This window comes from Salvia hispanica, chromosome 2 (genome assembly GCF_029641045.1).
Source record: "Salvia hispanica isolate PSC_SH4W2 chromosome 2, Shi_PSC_v1, whole genome shotgun sequence".
NCBI lineage: Eukaryota > Viridiplantae > Streptophyta > Magnoliopsida > Lamiales > Lamiaceae > Salvia > Salvia hispanica.
The window spans coordinates 1,714,165-1,738,493 of record NC_142693.1 but is presented as its reverse complement, the minus strand read 5'-3'; the positions used below and the strand labels follow the sequence as shown (position 1 = coordinate 1,738,493).

The 24,329-nt window shown below is 33.9% G+C and overlaps 3 protein-coding genes across 4 annotated transcripts; all 3 read left to right on the top strand.

Moving 5' to 3' along the window:
* Nucleotides 1–2,157: 2,157 nt before the first annotated feature.
* Nucleotides 2,158–4,644, top strand: LOC125200944 ((+)-pulegone reductase-like). Of its 2 annotated transcripts, none has more exons than XM_089064731.1 (5): nt 2,158–2,396; nt 2,821–2,998; nt 3,308–3,474; nt 3,610–3,692; nt 4,060–4,644. In XM_089064731.1, exons 1-5 carry the CDS (start codon nt 2,205–2,207, stop codon nt 4,436–4,438), a joined length of 999 nt encoding a protein of 332 aa, XP_088920857.1. In that variant the 5' UTR covers nt 2,158–2,204; the 3' UTR covers nt 4,439–4,644. The 2 variants fall into 2 exon arrangements, with proteins under 2 accessions (XP_088920857.1, XP_088920856.1); XM_089064730.1 differs by having other exon boundaries at nt 2,158–2,429.
* A 3,944-nt stretch (nt 4,645–8,588) lies between these two features.
* LOC148931364 ((+)-pulegone reductase-like) lies at nt 8,589–11,249 on the top strand. The gene is made up of 5 exons (XM_089064729.1): nt 8,589–8,848; nt 9,485–9,662; nt 9,936–10,102; nt 10,258–10,340; nt 10,702–11,249. The coding sequence occupies exons 1-5, from the start codon at nt 8,624–8,626 to the stop codon at nt 11,081–11,083; spliced, it is 1,035 nt and encodes a 344-aa protein (XP_088920855.1). The 5' UTR covers nt 8,589–8,623; the 3' UTR covers nt 11,084–11,249.
* Nucleotides 11,250–20,557: 9,308 nt separating this feature from the next.
* Nucleotides 20,558–22,958, top strand: LOC125200941 ((+)-pulegone reductase-like). Its single transcript, XM_048098789.2, has 5 exons — nt 20,558–20,820; nt 21,287–21,464; nt 21,781–21,947; nt 22,054–22,136; nt 22,390–22,958. The coding sequence occupies exons 1-5, from the start codon at nt 20,596–20,598 to the stop codon at nt 22,766–22,768; spliced, it is 1,032 nt and encodes a 343-aa protein (XP_047954746.2). The 5' UTR covers nt 20,558–20,595; the 3' UTR covers nt 22,769–22,958.
* Nucleotides 22,959–24,329: the final 1,371 nt, after the last annotated feature.

Sequence of the window (24,329 nt, the reverse complement as noted above, 5' to 3'; positions counted from 1 at the left end):
TTTAACATAGCACTCGTATATAATATTCATACGATCAATGTGCAATGAAAATATTTAAAAAAAAACTACACTATATAATTAATTTAATTTATAAGTATTTAACGCTAATAAACTTGCAGTTATAATTACATGTTTTATTTATCTAAATTTTTTGTATATATAAATAAAGAGGAAAAAAAAGTAATCACCTGAAATCTAAAATGGGTGACGTAATCGTTTTTTTTATTTACGTTTAAGATGATCTTGACAATAATCATGAAAATTGATTAAATATGGTATGTCATTGAATTTTTTCTCCTTTTCATCAGCCGTTGCATATCTGCAATTCTTTCTACATCGCGAGGTCGAAGACTTTGAAGCACAACGACAGAAATTTGATTCTGGCGGTATTCATGGGTCGGCGGTGGGATCGGTCGACCCCAATCGCCGTTCATTCCTATCGGGTTATATGTTTTGGTCCATATTAAAATACTTTTGTTAATAGTTAATAGTTCATTAATTTCATTTTGACTTGATTAATGAGTTAAATATGGATTGACTTGATTAACAAGTTAAATATGAATCGAAACATATAGGTTAGGACCAAAACCAAACAGACTTGATTATTACTATATATAGGACAAAATATGATTTTTTAATATGCGAGCCTAATTTTGAATTTTAAAATACAATTACTCTACCTAATCGACAAAATCTTTAAACAATGGACCAAAATAACATTTTAACTAAATATGCCAGACAAAATTTAAACTTTAGTCAAAATACAAATAGTAAGTCAAATATTGTGCCGCATTTGTGAGTTAGTCAAATATAGTGAGGTTAATACCTAATGACCCACAAATACAACAAAAATTTTCAGCCATAACCTAAAGTCATAAAGAAAAAAATACATTACGGAAGGGTTTCCTTATGTGGACTGGTGGGGCCCACTTAATTGGATCTTTTTTCAAGTGAATTGCGGCTGGTTAGGTATTTAGGTGTAGGGGTGGTTCGGTACGGTATATCGTACCGGGAGTGCCATATCGTATACCGTACCGAAAGTTACAGTATGACAAAAATCATACCGATACCGTACCGTAAGTTTCGGCATACCGGAGTTCGGTATACCGAAAATTCGGTAGGGCAGTTTTCCATACCGTTACCATACCGTGTTATCGGTATACCGTACTTTTGCGGTATACCGAACTGCGATATGGCATTCCGATATACCGTTATACCGTGTTTTGCGGTACGGCATACCGTTATACCATTATACCGTGAAAAAACTATTATATCCAAAATATTAAAAAAAAATCTAGTTTTAGACTACTTCAAAAAATAGGGTTCCCAATTTTGATTCTTTTATTTTTGTATAATAAAAATTCTTATGTTTTAAAATTTAGTTTAAATATAACATATATAAATATATATTTATAGGGATGTATTCAGGTCAGAACGCTAAGTATAAGTAAAACTCAAAACACTTGCAGTCCATTGGATCTTATGATCTAACGGTTAGATTAATGCCACGTGTCATCTAATGATGTAGAATTTTAGACTAATAATGTAGCTCGGATAATAATGTAGCATTTTAGTTTAATAATGTACAGTTTTAGTCTTACAATGTACATTTCTAGTCTAATAATGTACCTCGGCTAATAATGTAGATTTTTAGTATGATAATGTAACTAATCACAACCATCCAATCTAATGATCCAAGGGCTGTGATTAGTGCTGTGTTTTACACTAAAATGCTGTAAGGACCTTAACACACCCCTATATTTATATATTATATATATATCAATTGGTATACCGGTATACCACGGTATACCGAAGCATCGGTATATACCGAATCTTCGGTATACCGGTATATACCGGCATACCGAATCTTTGGTATACCACAGTAAGGGAAATCTAATACCGTTACCGTACCGATCTCTATCGGTACGGTATGATACCGTACCGAAAACTACGGTATACCGAAAAAACGGTATTTTCGATACGGTAAGTCCGGTATTCCGGTATTTCGATATAATTCCCCAGCCCTATTTAGGTGTTAATTTTTGTTTTTTTATTAGAGCTCCATGTGATTCCCTCAACCCAAAGCTTCTACTCCATTAATTTGCAACTCTAAGAAGAATAGTGTGGCCAAGAGCTTTTCTAGGGCTTTTCAGATATAAAACAATGAAGCTGAACACCAGAATTCAACCGGAATTAACGGCAAAATGGGTGAGGAAATTAGCAACAAGCAAGTGATACTCAACAACTATGTCGAAACATCTGTGAAGGAATCCGATATGTCGCTTAGAACTTCCAAAATTCAGCTCAAAATTCCCAGCGGTTGCGACGGCGCCGTTTTGGTGAAGAATCTCTACTTATCCATCGATCCTTACATTATTGGCCGCATGAAGAAGCAGGTGCTCTATATGTCTTCTTACACGCTGGATTCTGTAAGTCTAGATTTTTTTAGTGAAATTTTTCTTGTTGAAATTAATTTTTTCTTCTTGTTGAAATAGAATTTGTTATGTACGTCTTGATTTAAATTGGGGCCCTTAATTTTTTATTTTATTATAAAAATAAGATTGACTTATAATAAAATATTGCGTAGATGATCTAATTGGAATATAATAGTATTGTTTTTGTTTGATGAATAGTTGGAAAAAATAAAAATTGAATCTTTTCATAGTTAAAATGTTGGTTGTCTTTTTGAGGTTCTTGTTTGATGAATAGTTTGAGATTTTGGGGTAACAAATAAAAAATGTTATCTTCCATTGATACAATGTTGGTTGCCTCTTTTGTGTTTCTGAGATTAGTTGATGTTTGACCTTTTTCTGGTGACAGCCTATTACTGGATATGGAGTGTCGAAAGTACTGGATTCGTCTCATCCAAATTTCAAGACGGGCGAGCTAGTTTGGGGGTTTACTGGCTGGGAGGAGTATAGCCTTATTAAAGATCCAAGCCTATTGCATAAAGTTCATGATAAAGATTTGCCTCTCTCTTATTATATTGGGTTTCTCGGTGAGTTTCTCGAGCCCATTGTGATGATCGGCTTATTTAGCTTGTAGCCTTTAAATTTCACGCTTGATTCCTGCTTCAGAGGTAGAACTAGTTGTCTATGATTTTGCACAAGTTATTTATCTAGATTTGTATGCAGTTAAATTGTTAACGAAACAAGCTGTTGATGAACTATATATGCTTGAATTAGGAGGGGAATAGATTGGGAAATGTTGGATTTGTGGCGTGTATCTTGATAATTTCTGAAAAACAACGATAGGAGATGTACGAACGTGAGACTGAAAATCAACATGTTTCGTGTTATCATTTTAGGCATGCCTGGCATGACAGCTTATGCTGGTTTTTTCGAGGTTTGCTCTCCCAAAAAGGGGGAAATTGTATATATCTCTGCTGCATCCGGAGCTATTGGTCAGCTCGTTGGTCAGTTTGCAAAGACCACAGGTTGTTACGTTGTTGGGAGTGCAGGAAGCAAAGAAAAGGTCAGAATCTAATGGCTTATCGAAAACTTATTAGATTGTTGGCTATAGATTGGTTGTCGATTTATGTGCAATTTTTCTTCCGTGGCAAGTTTATGTTCACATTTGATGAACAAGTCGGCTGTTGCATTGACCAAGGTCGATCTCTTGAAGAACAAATTGGGGTTTGATGAAGCATTCAACTACAAAGAAGAGCAAGACTATAATGCGGCGTTGAAGAGGTGACCTTTTGCCTCCCTATGAGCGATCTATCATTGCTATAAAAATGTGTATATTTATTTAACATTTCAAAAATAGTTATTTAACACACAATACACATATTTACGTTCATATATAAGAAAAGAATCCTTTTGTATCCAACACAAATTTCATAAAAAACTGCCAAAAAACCGCGAAGTTTGGTAAATCAGCTGAAAAACCACTTAGTATGGATCAATTTGCAATCATCCCATGTTTGTGGATAACAAATCCAAATATATAATTTTTTTGGTTAGTTTTTTGAAAGAATTTGGCCAAATTTTATAGTTTTTCTGGCAATTTATCGTTATATATATATAACACTCACAAATCTGTGTTGTTGTTCATTAGGTACTTCCCCGATGGCATAGACATCTACTTTGATAACGTGGGAGGGAAAATGCTCGAAGCGGTGCTAAACAACATGAGACTCCACGGCCGCATTGCTCTTTGTGGGATGATCTCCCAATACAGCCTTGAGCAGCACGAAGGCGTCCACAACTTGATTAACGTAATATTAAAACGGATCCGGATGGAAGGATTTTTCACTAGCGACCACTACCATCTCTACCCGAAGTTCCTAGAGATGGTTGTGCCTCTAATCAAAGAAGGGAAGATCACATGCGTTGAAGATAAAGCTGAAGGCATTGAAAGTGCTCCTGGGGCTCTCGTTGGCTTATACTCCGGTCGCAACGTCGGGAAGCAAGTGGTGGTGGTTGCTCGTGAGTAAGTCTGTTTTTCGCAGAGTGAATCATCGGAAATAAGGAAGGACCTAAATAAGGTTATAATCATGAATTATAAATATATAATCATGAATTTGATGTATTGTTATTAATGGAAACAGGAAGGACTTAAATAAGGTTAATCATCGCAAATAACACAATCTGTATTGCAATTTATTGATTTTCAAACTATTGCACAAATGATGAGACAACACCTCCAATTCTCCATTTCTTATTTTATTTTAACTTCCATTTATGTCTTTGGTAGGGATGTCAATCGGGTCGGCCCAGCGGGTTTTGGGCCAACCCTACCCGAGTTATGGGTCAATCAGGTGCGGGCTAATCGGGTCGTGGTTTTTTTGGGTACAGAAGTTTAACACTAAACCTAAAAACTCGGGTTTTGGGCTAGCCCAACGGGTTAATCAGGTTGCTACCGATAAATTTAACATGTGATCAATCTAATAAATAATGTTGAAAATTAGTTGTATTTGTAAAATGTAAAACACTTAATTATGATAAATTTGAGATATATGCTTAAATTAAAACATAGACACGATTGAATACTACTCCCTCCGTCCCACTTTACGAGTTCCATTTGAGTTCGGCACGAGTTTTAAGAATTGTAATGGAAAATTGGTGAAAAAAGTTAGAGGAATGTGGGTCCTATATTCTTAGATTGAAGCCAAATTCTGCTTCACTAGAGAAATTATCTATAAAACTATTTAAATCTCATTCTTGATTGTTTTCCAACTCCGTTTCTGTATAATCTACACTGTTCAGACATGATTTTCCAAGGAATGTATTTGGTTTAAAAATCGGTCAAAATCGGGTTAAAACCGTTTAAAAATTGACGGAATTGTTAGTGTAGGACCAATTGGATCCGAGTTGAAATGTCCAGGATGCAAAAATTCGAAAGATAAAATTTGGTTTTTTCGAGATTTGCTCTCCCAAAAAGGGGGACACTGTGTATGTTTCTGTTGCATCCGGAGCTGTTGGTCAGTTTGCAAAGACCGCAGGTTGTTACGTTGTTGGGAGTAGGGGTGGAAAATCATGCGTGTCGGGACACGATAACAACAAACACGAACACGACCCGTTAAGAAAACCTCAAACACGAACACGAACACGACCCGCTACCCTCAGACACGAACACGACACGAACCCATTAATGACACGAAAATAAGTATTGAAAAATGAAAATAATAAGAATAATAATATTAAAATATTATGTGTTAACGGATAACACGAACACGACACGAACACGCATTATTAACGGATAACACGAACCCGACACGAACACGACACGAAATTTCGTGTCCTTAATGGGTCGACCCGATAAGGACACGAACACGATAAGCTCTGACCCAAACCCATTAATTTCGTGCCGGTTCATGTCGTGTTATCGTGTCGTGTCAAAAATTGTCAGCCCTAGTTGGGAGTGCAGGGAGTGAAAGGTCAGAATCTAATAGCTTATCGAAAACTTATTAGATTGTTGGCTAGATTGGTTGGCAAGTTTATGTTTCACATTTGATGAACAAGTCGGCTGTTGCATTGATGAAGGTCGATCTCTTGAAGAACAAATTGGGGTTTGACTAAGCATTCAACTACAAAGAAGAGCAAGACTATGATACAGCGTTGAAGAGGTGACCTTTTGCCTCCCTATGATCTATCATTGCTATAAAAATGTGTATACTTAATTAATATTGAAGAATAGTTAGTAATTTAACACACAATACACATATTTATGTTCTTATAAGAACAGAATTCTTTTGTATCCAACACAAATTTCATAAAATCCTAAAAAAAAAAAACGCAAAGTTTGGTATCCTATGTCTGTGGATAACAAATCCAAAATTTATAATTTTTTTGGTTAGATTTTTGAAAGAATTTGACCAAATTTTATAGTTTTTCCGATAATTTATCGTTATATAGATAATACTCACAAATTTGTGTTGTTGTTCATTAGGTACTTCCCCGATGGCATTGACATCTACTTTGATAACGTGGGAGGGATGATGCTCGAAGCGATGCTAAGCAACATGAGAATCCACGGCCGTGTTGCTCTTTGTGGGATGATCTCCCAATACAACAGCCTTGAGCAGCCCAGTGTTCACAACTTGTTTAACGCACCAATAAAACGGGTCCGTATGGAAGGTGACTCGAATTATTTTAACACGAGAAATACCCGCAAGTGTACGATGCTATTATAGTATAGGCAAGTCAAGAGTATCGTATCCACAGAGACTAATTAAGTGCTTAAGTACCTCGAATCACGATCATTCGCTATTTAGACAACCGAAGATTAGGTTTTTGTATCTAAATCCTAAGAACAATGAATCAAAACAAAGTAAATAAAATGAAGATGAGTGAATTGAAGAGAAAGTGGAGAAAGAGTAGAGCTTTGGGATACAACTACAATGTTATAGTCTTGATTAATCTCACTAAACCTCTAAATCAATCTTCGAGCTATGCCGACTGGGGTCTCTAGAGTTACTAAGCTATCACGAAGGTAAGATCATGCCTTCTCTCGAATGCACATGACTTGTAGGTTGCATGCTAGGCCCAAAGTCTCCTTATAGTGTAAGCACACAACTCCAAAAGGCTCCTAAGATTTATATCCTCACACAAAACCTCACTCCTCTCGGATGATATTAATTAAGGTGTTGTCCACTCCCAAATCACACATTTGTTAATCAACTCTCGTATATTGTAACAATGTAAAGATGCATTCAAACGGGTAGCTAATCCAATGAATGTAAAGGCGCGGGAATGACAAAACAACTACATGAGCCAAGCATAACATTAAAAGATCGATTCACCTATTTGTGTCTCTAGGATTATTAGGAAAGTCGCTACCATAGATAAGCCCTCTCTCGAGTGCACCTACCCAGTTGATTAGATTCTAACTATCAAAGTCTCCTTCCAATAGATTAGATTCTAATTCCTTAAGTTCCTAAGACTCAAGCCCTTACATAGGGTCCCCTCTCTCGAGTGTTGATAAACCATGTGTTGTACTCGTTTCTTTTACCACATAAAACTAGCTATCTCTCGATTAATCTAGTTAAACGGACATGGTTCTAAAGTTGGCCAAACAAAAGAATAATAAAAGCACAAGAACAAGCAAAATAACCACAAGAGCTAGGCGAAGGTTCAATTCAATTAAATCAAAACATATTCAAAGTAATCTTCACCCAAAGCTCCACAAATGTATCTAGCTACTCATGTTTAACAAGAATTCAACAAAATCATTGGTAGAAAACATGGAAAACACAAGTAAATTGATACTAAATGTCCCGGAGATGAATTAGGGGTTGAGAATCCTTCGTCTTGATGGTTGAACTCTTCTCAATCGCCCTCCTCTTGCTCTTGGAGAAAATTGATGTATATGGATGTTTAGCAACTACCTAAATTGTGCTACTAATGTTTTAGTAACGAATTATTAGCAGAATGAGTCCGTTGATAATTGTTGGCATCAAAAGGGGATCGAAAAATTTAGCAATAAACTTAGTATGTTGCAAATTGTTAGCAATGAATTAGCAACGCACCAAATCCGCTTCTAAATTGTTGGCATCAAAAAGGGATCGAAAACGCTAGCAATGAACTTAGTCCGCTACAAATTGTTAGCAACGGATTAGCAATGCACCAAATCCGCTCCTAAATTGTTGACATCAAAAAGGGATCGAAATATTTAGCAGCAAACTTAGTCTGTTACAAATCGTTAGCAACAAATAAGAAAATAATCATTTTGTTAGCTAAATATGCAAGACAAAATTTAAACACAATGGACCAAAATAACTTTTTAACTAAATATGCAAGACAAAATTTAAACTTCAGTCAAAATAAAAATAATAAGTCAAATATAGTTAGGTTAATACCTAATGACCCACAAATACAACAAAATTTGTTAGCCATAACCTAAAGTCATAAAGAAAAAAATACACTAGGGAAGGGTTTCCTTATATGGACTGGTGGGGCCCACTTAATTGGATTATTTTTCAAGTGAATTGCGGCTGGTTAGGTATTTAGGTGTTAATTTTTGTTTTTTTATTAGAGCTGCATGTGATTCCCAGAACCCAAAGCTTCTACTCCATTATTTGCAACTCTAAGAAGAATAGTGTGGCCAAGAGCTTTTCTAGGGCTTTTCAGATATAAAACAATGAAGCTGAACACCATAATAAATCAGAATTAACAGCAAAATGGGTGAGGAAATTAGCAACAAGCAAGTGATACTCAACAACTATGTCGAAACATCTGTGAAGGAATCCGATATGTCGCTTAGAACTTCCAAAATTCAGCTCAAAATTCCCAGCGGTTGCGATGGCGCCGTTTTGGTGAAGAATCTCTACTTATCTTGCGAGCCTAGCATTATTCACCGCATGAAGAAGCAGGAGCTCTATACTGCTTCTTTCAAGCCGGATTATGTAAGTTTAGTTTTTTTAGTGAAATTTTTCTTGTTGAAATTAATTTGTTCTTCTAGTTGGAATAGAATTTGTTATACACGTCTTGATTTAAATTGGGGCCCTTAACTTTTTATTTTATTAAAAAAAAGATTGACTTATAGATGATCTCATTGGAATATAATACGGCCTCGGTCCCTGAAATTTTGTCACATTTTTCTATATTCGTCCACCCCATAAAATTTCTCACTTTTCCCTTTTTACCATTTTTAGTAGTGGACCCCACACATTACACTAGCTTATTCTCACTCATATTTTATTATAAAACTAATACTTTAAAAGTAGGACTCACATCCTACCAACTTTTTCAACCCACTTTCCATTACATTTCTTAAAACACGTGCTCGGTCATATTATGACAATATTTAAGGGACGGAGGGAGTAGTATTATTTTTGTTTGATGAATAGTGGGAAGAAATAAAAATTGTAACTTTCTATAGTTAAATTGTTGTTTATGTCTTTTTGAGGTTCTTGTTTGATGAATAGTTTGAGATTTTAGGGAAAGAAATAAAAAATGTTATCTTTCCATTGATACAATGTTGGTTGCATCTTTTTTGTGTTTCTGAAATTAGTTGATGTTTGACCTATTTCTGGTGACAGCCTATGTCTGGAGTTGGAGTGTCGAAAGTACTGGATTCGACTCATCCGAATTTCAAGACGGGCGAGCTAGTTTGGGGGTTTACAGGCTGGGAGGAGTATAGCCTTATTAAAGATCCAGACATATTGTTTAAGGTTCATGATAAAGATTTGCCTCTCTCTTATTATACAGGGATTCTTGGTGAGTTTCTCGAGCCCATTGTGATGATCGGCTTATTTAGCTTGTAGCCTTTAAATTTCTCACTTGATTCCTGCTTCCTAGTTCTGAGGTAGAACTAGTTAAACTGTTAAAGAAACAAGCTGTTGATGAACTATATATATGCTTGAATTAGGAGGGGAATAGATTGGGAAATGTTGGATTTGTGGCGTGTATCTTGATAATTTCTGAAAAACAACGATAGGAGATGTACAAACGTGAGACTGAAAATCAACGTGTTTCGTGTTATCACTTTAGGCATACCTGGCATGACAGCTTATGTTGGTTTTTTCGAGTTTTGCTCTCCCAAAAAGGGGGACACTGTGTATGTCTCTGCTGCATCCGGAGCTGTTGGTCAGCTCGTTGGTCAGTTTGCAAAGACCGCAGGTTGTTACGTTGTTGGGAGTGCAGGGAGCAATGAAAAGGTCAGAATCTAATGGCTTATCGAAAACTTATTAGATTTTTGGCTAGATTGGTTGTCGATTTATGTGCTATTTTTCTTCCGTGGCAAATTTATGTTTCACATTTGATGAACAAGCTTGTTCTTTAGCACTTAATGTCGGCTGTTGCATTGATGAAGGTCGATCTCTTGAAGAACAAATTTGGGTTTGACGAAGCATTCAACTACAAAGAAGAGAAAGACTATGATGCAGCATTGAAGAGGTGACCTTTTGCCTTCCTATGATCTATAATTGTTATAAATGTGTGTACTTATTTAAATTGAAGAATAGTTAGTAATTTAACACACAATACACATATTTATGTTCTTATATAAGAAAAGAATCATTTTGTATCCAGCACAAATTTCATAAAAACTCCAAAAAACTGCGAAGTTTGATAAATCAACTTAAAAAACCACGAAGTATGGATCAGTTCGCATTCATCACATGTCTGTGGATAACAAATCCAGATATATATAATTTTTTTGGTTAGTTTTTGAAGGAATTTGACCAAATTTTATAGTTTTTCTGGAAATTTATCGTTATATAGATAATACTCACAAATTTGTGTTGTTGTTCATTAGGTACTTCCCCGATGGCATTGACATATACTTTGACAACGTGGGAGGGAAGATGCTCGAAGCGGTGCTAAGCAACATGAGACTCCACGGCCGTGTTGCTCTTTGTGGGATGATCTCCCAATACAATAGCATTGAGCAGCCCGAAGGCGTCCACAACTTGCTTAACGCAATAATAAAACGGGTCCGTATGGAAGGATTTTTCACTAACGACCACTACCATCTCTACCCGAAGTTCTTGGAGATGGTTGTGCCTCTAATCAAGGAAGAGAAGATCACATACGTCGAAGACATAGCCGAAGGCATTGAAAGCGCACCTGGGGCTCTCGTTGGCTTATACTCCGGTCGCAACGTCGGGAAGCAGGTGGTGGTGGTTGCTCGTGAGTAATTCTGTTTTCCGCAGAGTGAATCATCAGAGATAAGGACTTAAATAAGGTTATAATCATGAATTGTAAATTTATAATCAAGAATTTTATGTATTGTTATTAATTGTAACAGGAAGGACTTGAATAAGTTTAATCATCCCAAATAACACAATCTGTATTTCAATTTTATTGATTTTCAAACTGTTGCACAAATTAAGAGACAACACCTCTAATCCTCCTCCATTTCTTATTTATCTATTCTCTTCACTATTCATATTCTCTTCACTATTCATGACTCTCATTATTTCATTTTCTATTTAATTTATTTATAATAAAATTTAATTAAAATACGAAATTTCTAAATTTTAACTTCCATAGACGTCTCTGGTAGGGATGTTAATCGGGTTGGCCCAGCGGGTTTCGGGCCAACCCTACCCGAGTTATGGGTCAACCAGGTGCGGGCTAATTGGAGTATTAATATCCAGCGTTTAGAAATTGAAATGGACCTTCAAATTCTCTAATACTACTATATCCTTATTAGTATAGGATATCAATGAAAAGAGTTATGCATATACCATGTGCTTTGATGGATTAAACAATTTTGAGCTTGTTCTGAAGGTTGCTCGAACGGGCAAGGCGTCTCTGTTATGGGAGTCGACTCGAATTACCTCCGTGGATACTAGTGTGATCTTCAACAACACAGATTTCATTGTCATCTTCAATTTGAAGAAGAAAGAAGTTTGATCTTGTATTTTGCAGATTCACTCATCGTGTTCATTTTGATTTTGTAGTTTATCACTACAAAAAAATCTCTATTTACTAGCGAAAATTTTTTGTTGCTAATTCTCATAATTCCGCTAGTAAAATGGGTTAGCAGCCGATTAGCAACAAATCTACGCTGCTTCTAAATTCCTTGCTGCTAAAATTTAGCAACTACCTAAATTGTGCTACTAATGTTTTAGTAACGAATTATTAGCAGAATGAGTCCGTTGATAATTGTTGGCATCAAAAGGGGATCGAAAAATTTAGCAATAAACTTAGTATGTTGCAAATTGTTAGCAACGAATTAGCAACGCACCAAATCCGCTTCTAAATTGTTGGCATCAAAAATGCTAGCAATGAACTTAGTCCGCTACAAATTGTTAGCAACGGATTAGCAATGCACCAAATCCGCTCCTAAATTGTTGACATAAAAAAGGGATCGAAATATTTAGCAGCAAACTTAGTCTGTTACAAATCGTTAGCAACAAATTAGCAATACGCCAAATCCGCTCCTAAATTGATGGCATCTAGAAGGGATCGAAAATATTAGCAGCAAGCAATCAGAGTCCGTTACAAACTGTTAGCAACGAATTAGTAATGCACCAAATCCGCAGATTGATCAATTTGGTCCTTTCGATCTTGATTTTATGGACAGTGAGGATTAATTCTTGTAATGTAATTAAGACAATAATTTTGTGTGAATTCTCAGCACCATGAGCATTAATAAATCAGAGCTGTTTTTATATGTTTATGTTATAAACTATTTTCAATTTTTTATTCATTCAATTTTTTCACATAAACATATAAAAACAGCTCTGATTTACTAATGCTCATGGCGCTGAGAATTCACACAAATTATTGTCTTCTTACATTGCTAACAACTTACTACTACTATATTTATTTTAGATTTATAATACAAGAATCAATCTTGACCATCCATTAAATCTAGATCGACGGGACCAAATCGATCAATCACGAGCCACTAGAACAACCTGCTTGTGCTTCCCCACATTCCGACCGGAAAAGAGTCCAACCAAAGCAGCTGGTGCAGCCTCAATTCCTTCAACATAAGCCAATTTGCCTTGTTTAATCAGAGGCAACACCATCTCCATGTAGTCAAGTTGTGTGTCGCGTCTGGCTCCTCCACGTCCCCTGTACGGCGATGCGGCCGTGGGGTCTCATGTTCGGGAGAACCGCATCGAGCATTTTGCCTCCTAGTTCTCGAAATATATGTCGATCCCTTCGGGGAAGTACCTAAATAGTTGTGATTAATTTCATACACTTATTAGAGATAATAAAGGGAAATTTTGGGCCTAAAAATATGTTTTTTTGTTTATTTATGTGGCTAGCCAGGGCCATATGGGCTATATATATCTCTGGATTGGAATGGCCCGGCCCAATATCTTGCTGGCCCATAATCTATATGGTCAGATCAGTTAATTATATATGTAAAAAAAAAATTAATTTTGTCACTTTATATATATACCTCTTTATGGCTTCATTCAGGTCTGACTCTTCATTGTAGTTGAATGCATCATCAAACCCCTATTTGTTCTTCAAAAGGTCACCCTTGAACAAGCCATAGTTTCTTAATAGCCTCCAATAAATAAAGTTAAATTCTCAATACATATGAAGAAAGTGGAGAAAAAATTTCAGTGGTCCATCCAAAAGATGTCAATCCTATTTGGTATGCCATATTAATAGATACTTGGCAAGTGGAATTATATATAGTCATGCTTCCAACTAGATTTCCAACTAGATGTATTAACATTATGCCTGTTCAATGGGCCTTATCTAGGATATAATTAATATTGGATAAAGATTGTTGTTTGGTTTGCTAGATCAAATCTTAGATAATTTTAGTTTGATGTTTGGTAAACAGGTAATTATATTAACCCTTTTTTATTAAATATTAAAAATAATTAAAATTCACAATTTATTAAATCAAACTAAAACTACTGCTACTAATTAAAATCAATTAACCTAAACTCATAAACTTACCTCAAACTTTAGATCGACACGAATTCTAATTACTAGTGGATTATTTTTATAAAAATATTAAGGATCAAAAGCATTTTAATAGAAACTTGAAATGATTAAAATATAAAATTGTAACCAGATTTGTCACGGCCGAATTCAGCAAAAATCAACAAATGTTGGCAAAAAAAAGTATCGGTCAAAATCCAATCAATTTTTGTAAAATAAATGATGATAGAAAACGCCAGAAGACAGAAAACTGTAAGAAAGAGTGAATAGTCTGGCCTAAATAATGAAAATGGTATCAAAGAGGCGGGCCTCGTTGCGGGCCTCTTATTAGTCATGGGCCGTGATTTTAGTTTATTTTGCCAACCGAACACGCTATTAACAATCTATTGAGATTTAATCGGGCCAGTCAGCCCATCCAAACGGGCACAATGGAAACAATAAATTATATGGAAAGTTTCTACCTATTCCATGTATAAGAAATACACCATGTATGAAAGATATTCATTAGTCTATCTATTTAAATATTTAATCATCTTCATGATACAGGTATAGAAGACAAGACTTGAAGGCTAAGAAAAATATATTTTGTGTTTTATTTATTTTCTAGTTAGTAGAATTTATAGATGGAAAAATATAGTAGGGAGAAAATATTAGGAGTACTTATTTTTCCTTCCACAATATTTTGTTTTCCTATTTTGCTTATTTTCCTTTTGAATTTCTAGGGTTTCTAGATGCTTATAAATAGCTAATGTTTTTTGTTTTTGGACGCAGTTGATTTTTTGATAATAATATTTCGTTTTCATTGAAATTAGGGTTTCTCTGAATTTCTTCTTCGTTCTGTCAATTTCTCTATACGTTTTGCATCACATCACAATTATTGTAAGTCATTTTATACGTAAACATAAAAATATAATAGCTTTATACTTTGTATTAGAACTATTATTTGTTTTATTTTATTAAGAAACTATGGAGATCATCTTATTATTATTTAACTATTTTTATAATTTAACATAGCACGAGTATATAGTATTCATACAATCGATGTTCAATGAAAATATTAAACAAAAACTACACTATATAATTAGTCATATAATTAATTTAATTATGAAGTTTCTAATTTGTTTTAATCTATTATTATACTAATAAAATTAAGTATATAATTTATATATCTCATATAAAATTGAAAGTTAATTTTTTTAGTTATCTATATTATAAAATAATCAATGAAGTGTTGAATTAGGAGTTAAACAAATCGGGCCAGCCCTAATTTTACCCCGGTGAGGCACGGTTATATTGACTCTTTTACCCCCCGGTGAGGTCCGTGTTTTCCATTTTCCTTCACCATAAAGGAACCGTTGGGAATATTCCGTTTGATTTATGAGGTTTTCAGATCTGATTCCTATATCAAACCCTTCATGTAGTCTTTCAATATAATCTGCTTGTTTCCCTCCATTTTTCAGTATGTGTTTTGTTTTGTTTTTATTCTAAATTGAAGTGATCTGCTTCCATATACAGGGAAAACATTTAGGGGCTTCTTGGTATGATGGAATGGAATGTGATTCCTACTTCCATTCTATTCATTTGCTTGGTGTGATGGAATGAATGAGTGAATGGATGAAAATGCAAAGAAAATCCAAGGAAATTGACATTTCATTCCTATCTTCATTCCCTTCCAACCTCCATTCCATTCCATCCTCATTTCATTCCATCATACCAAGCATGGCCTTATTGTTTTTGGGAGGTCTCACTCAAACTCACACGATGAAAAATAAAATATGTCTGCTCTATTCTCTATTCTGCCTTATTTTATAAAGGGATCTTGACATATAATATCATGAAACTTTCCAAATATTAGTTTTTCCCACGAACACTAAAATTGGTCTAAAATATCACAAACTTTACATTTTGTTGTTATTTCACAACTCAGCACAAATATGATATTTTCGGCAAAAATCTTATTAAACGTGGGCAACCATGAAATGTTTATGATATTTTAGATTACCTTTTAAGTTTGTGACGAGTAGGATGAAAAGCTACGTTGAAAATCACATTAATTTAGTAAGTGCCAAGTAGGATTAAAAATGCACGGAAGTTGGTCGGATAAGGTGATTGACCTGCCATGGAAAATAACAAAGAAAGTGTAAAGTTTGTTATATTTTAGGCCAATTTTAAAGTTCATGAGAAATACCAAATCTTGGCCAAAATTGATGATTTTAGAGACCTATATTCCTTTATAAAACAATATGTGTTGGAAAAAAATTGCTTCATGTTATGTGTTGAAAATTTGGAAGTGCAATAAATTGAAATGAATAATTTTCTTTAACCAAGCGTGAAATACATTTATTTTTAGATGCGTGGGGCTGGTCCGAGGAGTACAATAAAATTGACCATGCTTGTGAAAAATAAATGTTGAATTTATTGCAGTAGAAGTTGAAAAAATATATGAATGCAGAGGAGTAATATAATACTAGTACAATAAATATCAATAATTGATCAACCATTGGCGGCGTATTCAAAATATAATTTGGATAGGAAATTTGTGTTCTCAACTTATCTTAGAGTGCTTTTGTCGGTTGTAAAATTTTGATATCATAATCATAATCATAATGTGAGTTTAAAAATACATATATCATTAAGGGACGTTATTGAAGTCTTTTTTGACACATGTTCCTCGATAAAAATGAGGCAATGTAGCTTATAACGTTTAGAAGACTGCGATATTTTAGTTTAATTTAAGCCCATACAATGTTGGTTGAAAGATGATAAATTTATATTACAAAATTTCAACATGCAAATATTAATATTATAATTTTGTAATTCAAGAATAACAACCTCTCCTGTAGTGACTGAATGCAAAGTATGGGATCTAAATCCCAACTATTCAGTGGCATTACTTCCACTAAAATTTAAATGTTTTATCCGTTTGACCAATGAATTCAAGCGTCGATTTCTCTTGACTAGGTCATCGAGAAATTAGTTTTTTTTTTTAATGAATTAAACAATTTTAAGCTTGTTTTCAAGGTTGCGATAACAGACAAGGCGGCTCTGGGAGTCGACTCGAAGTATGGATACTCATTTTGAGTGTGTTGAATTAAACAATTTTAAAACAAATCGCATAATATAATGTTTAAACATTAAATCATTGAGTAAAAAGATAAATCATTCACAATAAAGAATTAAACACAATGGATAATTACTAATCATTTTTAAAACTTCTTTATAAACTACATTAATTTTAAAATTAAAATCAATCTCATCATTATAAACTAAAACCTTTAATTCTTCATAATTCGTCACTCTTCAACACAACTCATAGATAAAAATATCACAACCTTCCACTCACTCCACTAAATCACATGTTTTGGCTTTTAAATTATATATAATTAATTTAATATAAAATTTTAAATTAAATAACAATCTTGTAAATTTCCTTTTAAAATGATTACAATTAAATTATAATTGATTTACCTAAATACCCCCAAAATTCTACTTATTTCCCTAAATACCCTCAAAACTCCCCTTTTATATATCGTATAGATTACCCTACCTAGGGGAGTGATCAATTGCTAACTCATCATTTAATTGCTAACTACAACTAATTTAAGGCCATAGAATTTTAGAAATCGTGTGGTCTACAATTTGCCACGTGTAATTTTCATTTTTATTAATAAAATAAAAAAAGATAAAAAAAAACGCCAAATTAGGGTTTTAGATGAAAATGTCAATATAGTGTTTCAGAAATATCAACACATTGCTTTGAGAATGTCAACACGATGCTTTAAGAATGTTAACCCATTGCTTATATTGACATTCTACATGTATTATATTGACATATTTTATATAGTATGTTGACATTTCTGCTTTACGAAAAAATTGAAAAATTTTCGATTTTTTTTCAAATTTTGACGTCGGAACATATGCATATATGATATCGTTGGAATCCTTATAAAATTATCTTTAATTTGATATATGTTATATGAATTTAAAGTTTTGGGATTTCTTTTAAAAGTTAGTTATAACTAAACATGTAGTTAATTGACATTAATACCCCTATTGATATTTTATGAAATTAATCATGTGGCTTTATTGACGTTTTTTTTTATCGTATTGATATTTCTTAGTTGATGATCTAGGCCCTTAATTTGAATATCTAATGGCTATTATTTAGTTGTAGTTAGCAATTAGGTATTGAGTTAGCAATATAACACTGCCCACCCTACCTAATTGACAAAGTATTTAAACAATGGACCAAACTATCTTTATAAATAAATATGCTAGATAAGTCAAATACTGTGCCGCATTTTTACGAAAAATTAAAACTATTGAAAACAACATTACAAACACTGTGTGTTAATACCAAATTACCCACTACTACAGTAATATTTGCCGGCCATAGCCCACAACCTAAAGTCATAAAGAAAAAAACACACTCAGACCCATTCAGTTTCCTTTATATGTCCTGGTGGGACCCACGTAATTGGATCTTTTTTCAAACAGTGGTGAAGAACTGCGGCTGGTTAGGGATTTAGGTGTTAATTTATTAAATGGGTGCTGACAAAAATACCCCTGCCTATTATAGGGAAGAGGGAATATCTTTTTTGATCCACGAATTTTGTTAAAGTATCAATTTAGATCCGTGAACTTTAAAAATATCATTTGAGATCCGTTAACTATGAGTTAATATCAATCGAAGTACTTTTTTTTTTACTATTTTCAAGTTTTTTGAACGAAAATACCATTAATATCTTAAAGAGTATATATTTTTAATAAACTTATCACATACTCATATTTTTTTATAAATATCTGTACTATATATGTTTTTTATGAATTTTCAAAATATAATTTGACCTTCAATATCTTTTTTTATCCACGAACTTTGTCAAAGTACCATTTTAGATCCGTGAACTTTAAATATATCATTTGAGATCCGTCAACTATAAGTTACTATCAATCGAAGTACTTTTTCACTATTTTCAAGGATTTTGAACGAGAATACCCTTTGAAGGTATATATTTTTAATAAACTTATCACACATACTCATATTTTTTTATAAATATATTTACTATTTATTTCTTTTATGAATTTTCTAAATATAATTTGACCTTCAGTATTATCACTTAATTTTGTGACATACAAGAAAAGTTCATCCTTCAACTTTTTATAATAAAAGAATTGTAAAATATTTTTAAGATATGTGTACTCGTAAAAATTAATGTTACAGTCAATAGACGATACTTGAATATTGATATGTTGATATTATTTAATTTTTAAATAATTGTGTATCAATATTCAGGTATCATCTATTGCGCGTGACCTTAATATTCACGAATATCTATACCTTAAAAATATTTAGAAAAATTGTCAAAAATATACAGTAAATATATTTATAAAAATCATATGAGTATGTGATAAGTTAATTAAAAATATGTACCCTTCAAGGTATTGAGGGTATTTTCGTCCAAAAAACTTGAAAATAGTAAAATAGTACTTCGATTGATATTAACTCATAGTTGACGGACCTCAAATGATATTTTTAAAGTTCATGAATCTAAAATAATACTTTAACAAAGTTCGTGGAAAAAAAAATGTCCCTCTATAGAAAATTAGAGCTCCCTGTGATTCCCACCGAGCAGCGCCACTACTACACACAACCCAAAACTTTTACTCCATTAATTAGGATTGTGTAATACTCCCTCCGTCTCATTAAATATGCAACATTTGGGAATTGGCACGAGAGTTTATATAGTGTTGTTTGTGTGTTAATGAAGAGAGTAAAGTAGGAGAGATGAAAAAGTAGAGATAGAATTGTTTCCATTTTAGGAAACGTTTCATTTTTAATGGGACAATCCAAAAAGTAAACCGTTTCATAGAACAGAGGGAGTATTTCCCAAGCTTTCCGAGCGCCTGCAACCTTCTTTGCCGGCTAGTCGGAGTATTTTTGGCCACCTCCTTGTTGTTTTGACGATTTTCCACCTGTTTGGACTAAAACTCATTCACAAATCGATTCTCCCTCTGTCCGTGAAATGTTGTCCAGTTTTTTCATTTTGGCCCGTCTATGAAAAGTTGTACACTTTGCTTTTTTTTTCTACTTTTGGTAAATAGTCCCTACTTTCCACTAACTCTTTACACTCACATTCTATTATAAAACTACTCCCTCCGTTTTGTAAAAATAGCAAACATTTCTAGTTTGGGCCGCTCCTTAAAAATAGAAACTTTAGATTTTTTTTTTAAATTTTAGGACGTGGACTCCACAATCCACTAACTCTACTTCACTACTTTTTCTCTTTCTCTCTTTTACTTTACTCATTTTTCTTTTCCTCTCTCTTACTTTACCAATTGCGCATTAACACCCGTGTTGTTTCAAATGTTTCTATTTTTTGAATACGGAGGAAGTGATATATAAGTGTGGGGACCCTCAATCCACTAATTTTTTCAACTCACTTTTTTTCACATTTCTTAAAAACCGTGTCATAGTCAAATTTGGACAATATTTCATGGACGGAAGTATAATCTTAGCGGTGTAAGTTCGGGGGTGAAACATGAAGGAATTTTGCTCCGAAAAATTGTAGAGACAAGACGAGATGAGGGGAGGTAACGTTGATGAAATTGCAGCTCTCGTCTGGTGGGAATTGGGGAAAATAACCTAAAGCAAAAATGAGGGGTAAAATCGTAATCTAAAATTCATTTCTGTATGTGAGGTGAGTCTAATAAGTCTAAGTCTAAGTCTAAGATTGACTTATAAAACAATGTAACTGAACACCAGAATTCCACCAGAATTAACGGCAAAATGGGTGAGGAAATTAGCAACAAGCAAGTGATACTCAACAACTATGTCGAAGATTCTGTGAAAGAATCCGATATGTCGATTAGAACTTCCAAAATTCAGCTCAAAATTCCCAGCGGTTGCGACGGCGCCGTTTTGGTGAAGAATCTCTACTTATCCATCGATCCTTTCGCTGTTCAAAGAATGAGAAAGGGGAATGTCTATTATGCTTCTATAAAGCTGGATTCTGTAAGTTTAGTTTTTTTTAGTGAAATGTTTCTTGTTGAAATTATTTTTTTCTTCTTGTTGGAATTGAAGTTGTTATATATGTCTAGATTTAAATCGGGGCCCTTAATTTTTTATTTTTTTTTAAAAAAAGATTGACTTATAATAAAATTTTTGTTTGATGAATAGTGGGAAGAACCGAAGAAATAAAAGTTGTATCTTTCCATAGTTAAAATGTTGGTTATGTCTTTTCGAGGTTCTTGTTTGATGAATAGTTTGAGATTTCGGGGAGAAAATTAAAAACTGTATCTTTCTATTGATAAAATGTTTGTTATGTCATTTTGGTGTTTCTGCAGAGGTCTTGTTTGATGAATTGTTTGAGATTTTGGGGAAAGAAATAAAAAATGTCATCTTTCCATTGATACAATGTTGGTTGCATCTTTTTTGTGTTTATGAGATTAGTTGATGTTTGACCTTTTTCTGGTGACAGCCTATTACTGGATATGGAGTGTCAAAAGTACTGGATTCGTCTCATCCAAATTTCAAGACGGGCGAGCTAGTTAGCGGGTTTACTTGCTGGGAGGAGTATAGCCTTATTAAAGATCCAAACACATTGATTAAGATTCATGATAAAGATTTTCCTCTCTCTTATTATATAGGGATTCTTGGTGAGTTTCTCGAGCCCATTGTGATGATCGGCTTATTTAGCTTGTAGCCATTAAATTGCTCGCTTGATTCTTGCTTCCTAGTTCTGAGGTAGAACTAGTTGTTTATGATTATGCACAAGTTATTTATCTAGTTATGTATGCAGTTAAACTATTAAAGAAACAAGCTGTTGATGAACTATATATGCTTGAGTTAGGAGGGGAATAGATTGGGAAATGTTGGATTTGTGGAATGTATCTTGATAATTTCTGAAAAACAACGATAGGAGATGTACGAACGTGAGACTGAAAATCAACGTGTTTCGTGTTATCACTTTAGGCATACCTGGCATGACAGCTTATGTTGGTTTTTTCGAGTTTTGCTCTCCCAAAAAGGGGGACACTGTGTATGTCTCTGCTGCATCCGGAGCTGTTGGTCAGCTCGTTGGTCAGTTTGCAAAGAACGCAGGTTGTTACGTTGTTGGGAGTGCAGGGAGCAAAGAAAAGGTCAGACTCTAATGGCTTATCAAAAACTTATTAGATTGTTGGCTAGATTGGTTGGCATGTTTATGTTTCACATTTGATGAACAAGTCGGCTGTTGCATTGACGAAGGTCGATCTCTTGAAGAACAAATTGGGGTTTGACGAAGCATTCAACTACAAAGAAGAGCAAGACTATGATGCAGCGTTGAAGAGGTGACCATATGCCTCCCTATGAACTATCATTGCTATAAAAATGTGTATACTTATTTAACATGGAGTTAGTAATTTAACACACAATACACATATTTATGTTCTTATATAAAGAAAAGAATCCTTTTTGTCTCCAATCCAAATATATAATTTTTTTGATTAGTTTTTTTGAAAGAATTTGACCAAATTTTATAGTTTTTCCGGCAATTTATCGTTATATAGATAATACTCACAAATTTGTGTTGTTGTTCATTAGGTACTTCCCCGATGGCATTGACATCTACTTTGACAACGTGGGAGGGAAGATGCTCGAAGCGGTGCTAAGCAACATGAGACTCCACGGCCGTATTGCTCTTTGTGGGATGATCTCCGAATACAACAGCCTTGAGCAGCCTGGTGTCCGCAACTTGTTTAACGCAGCAATAAAACGGGTCCGTATGGAAGGATTTGCCGCTAACGACCACTACCATCTCTACCCCAAGTTCCTGGAGATGGTTGTGTCTCTAATCAAGGAAGAGAAGATCACATACGTCGAAGACATAGCCGAAGGCATTGAAAGCGTGCCTGGGGCTCTCGTTGGCTTATACTCCGGTCACAACGTCGGGAAGCAGGTGGTTGTGGTTGCTCGTGAGTAATTCTGTTTTTTGCAGAGTGAATCATCGGAAATAAGGAAGGACTTAAATGAGGTTATCATATCTTAGCCAAAGTTGATGATTTTAGAGACCTATATCCCTTTATAGAAAATTATGTGTTGGAAAAAATTGCTTCCTGTTATATGTTGAAAATTTGGAAGTGCAAAAAATTGAAAGGATTAATTTTCTTTAACCAAGTGTGAAATATGTTTATTTTTAGATGGGCTGGTCCTAGGAGGGTTACTATAAAATTGACCATGATTGTGAAAAATAAATGTTGTATTTATTGCAGCAGACCTTGAAAAAAAAAATGACTGCGAAGGGTAATACTAATATAATACTAGTATAATAAGGGCTCGTTCGGTTCTTCACAATTGGAAAAGGAAGAATTTTATGTTGACTTAATTGTATATGGGCGGTCCCATCAAGCCGTAAATATACGTGTGCATTTATTGTTCCATATTTGGCTGACAACACGCAATGGTCTTCCACGCATGAAGACGTTTTTGTCCCTATCATTTCACATTAATTCCTCTACTACCCCTCTCATTCAATAAAGCGGTAAAATGAAAAATGAAATATTCGAATTCCCCTCCAAATTTTTCCTTTGTTCGCGGCAATTCGCACTTTAAAAGTACATACTCTCTCCGTTTCACTATAGTTGAGTCATTTTACCATTTCGGAAAGTTTCTTCTTAGTTGAGTCGTTTCCAAATATGGTAGCTTTTTTCTCTTTCTTACTTTACTCTCTCTTACTTTTTCTCTCTATTTTATTCACTTTATACTTTATTCTCTCTACCTTTTCCTCTCTGTTACTTTTTTTTTATCTATTTATTTAACACACCCAACATTACTTTCTAAAACTCCGTGCCGAAAATTTCGCCTCAACTATAGTGAAACGGAGGGAGTATATCATTAAGGGACGTCGTTGAAGTCTTCTCTACACATGTTCCTCGATGCGAATGAGGAATGCAGCTTATAACGTCTAGAAGACTGCGATATTTCAGTTTAATTTAAGCCTACATAATGGTGGTTGAATTTAATCTCTGCGTCGGGCCCAGGAGTAATTGCAATTTGATTGAAAGATGATAAATTTATATTACGAAATTTCAACATGGAAATATTGATATTGTAATATTATGGTTATACAAATTCCAACTATAGATGAAATAAGAGAATTTCAGGAATGTGCTTTCACTATAATAGTTATACAAGTTCCAACAACAGCACCCTTGCAAAGAACCAGAACCATGCATATAGGCAAAATGTGCGTATTTGGATCAAGTTGGCTGATCCATAACTTAAATTTATTTTATAATTTTAAATTTAAATGTCATTCATGGAATTTTTGTTTATGGAACTTTTTGATAGTATATTGAAAAGGATAAAATGTACTAGTATTAGTTTTTAGATCATCTTATTATTATTTAAGTATTTTTATAATTTAACATAGCACTCGTATATAATATTCATACAATCAATATGCAATGAAAATATTAAACAAAAACTACACTATATAATTAGTCATATGATTAATTTAATTTATACGTATTTAATGCTAAAAA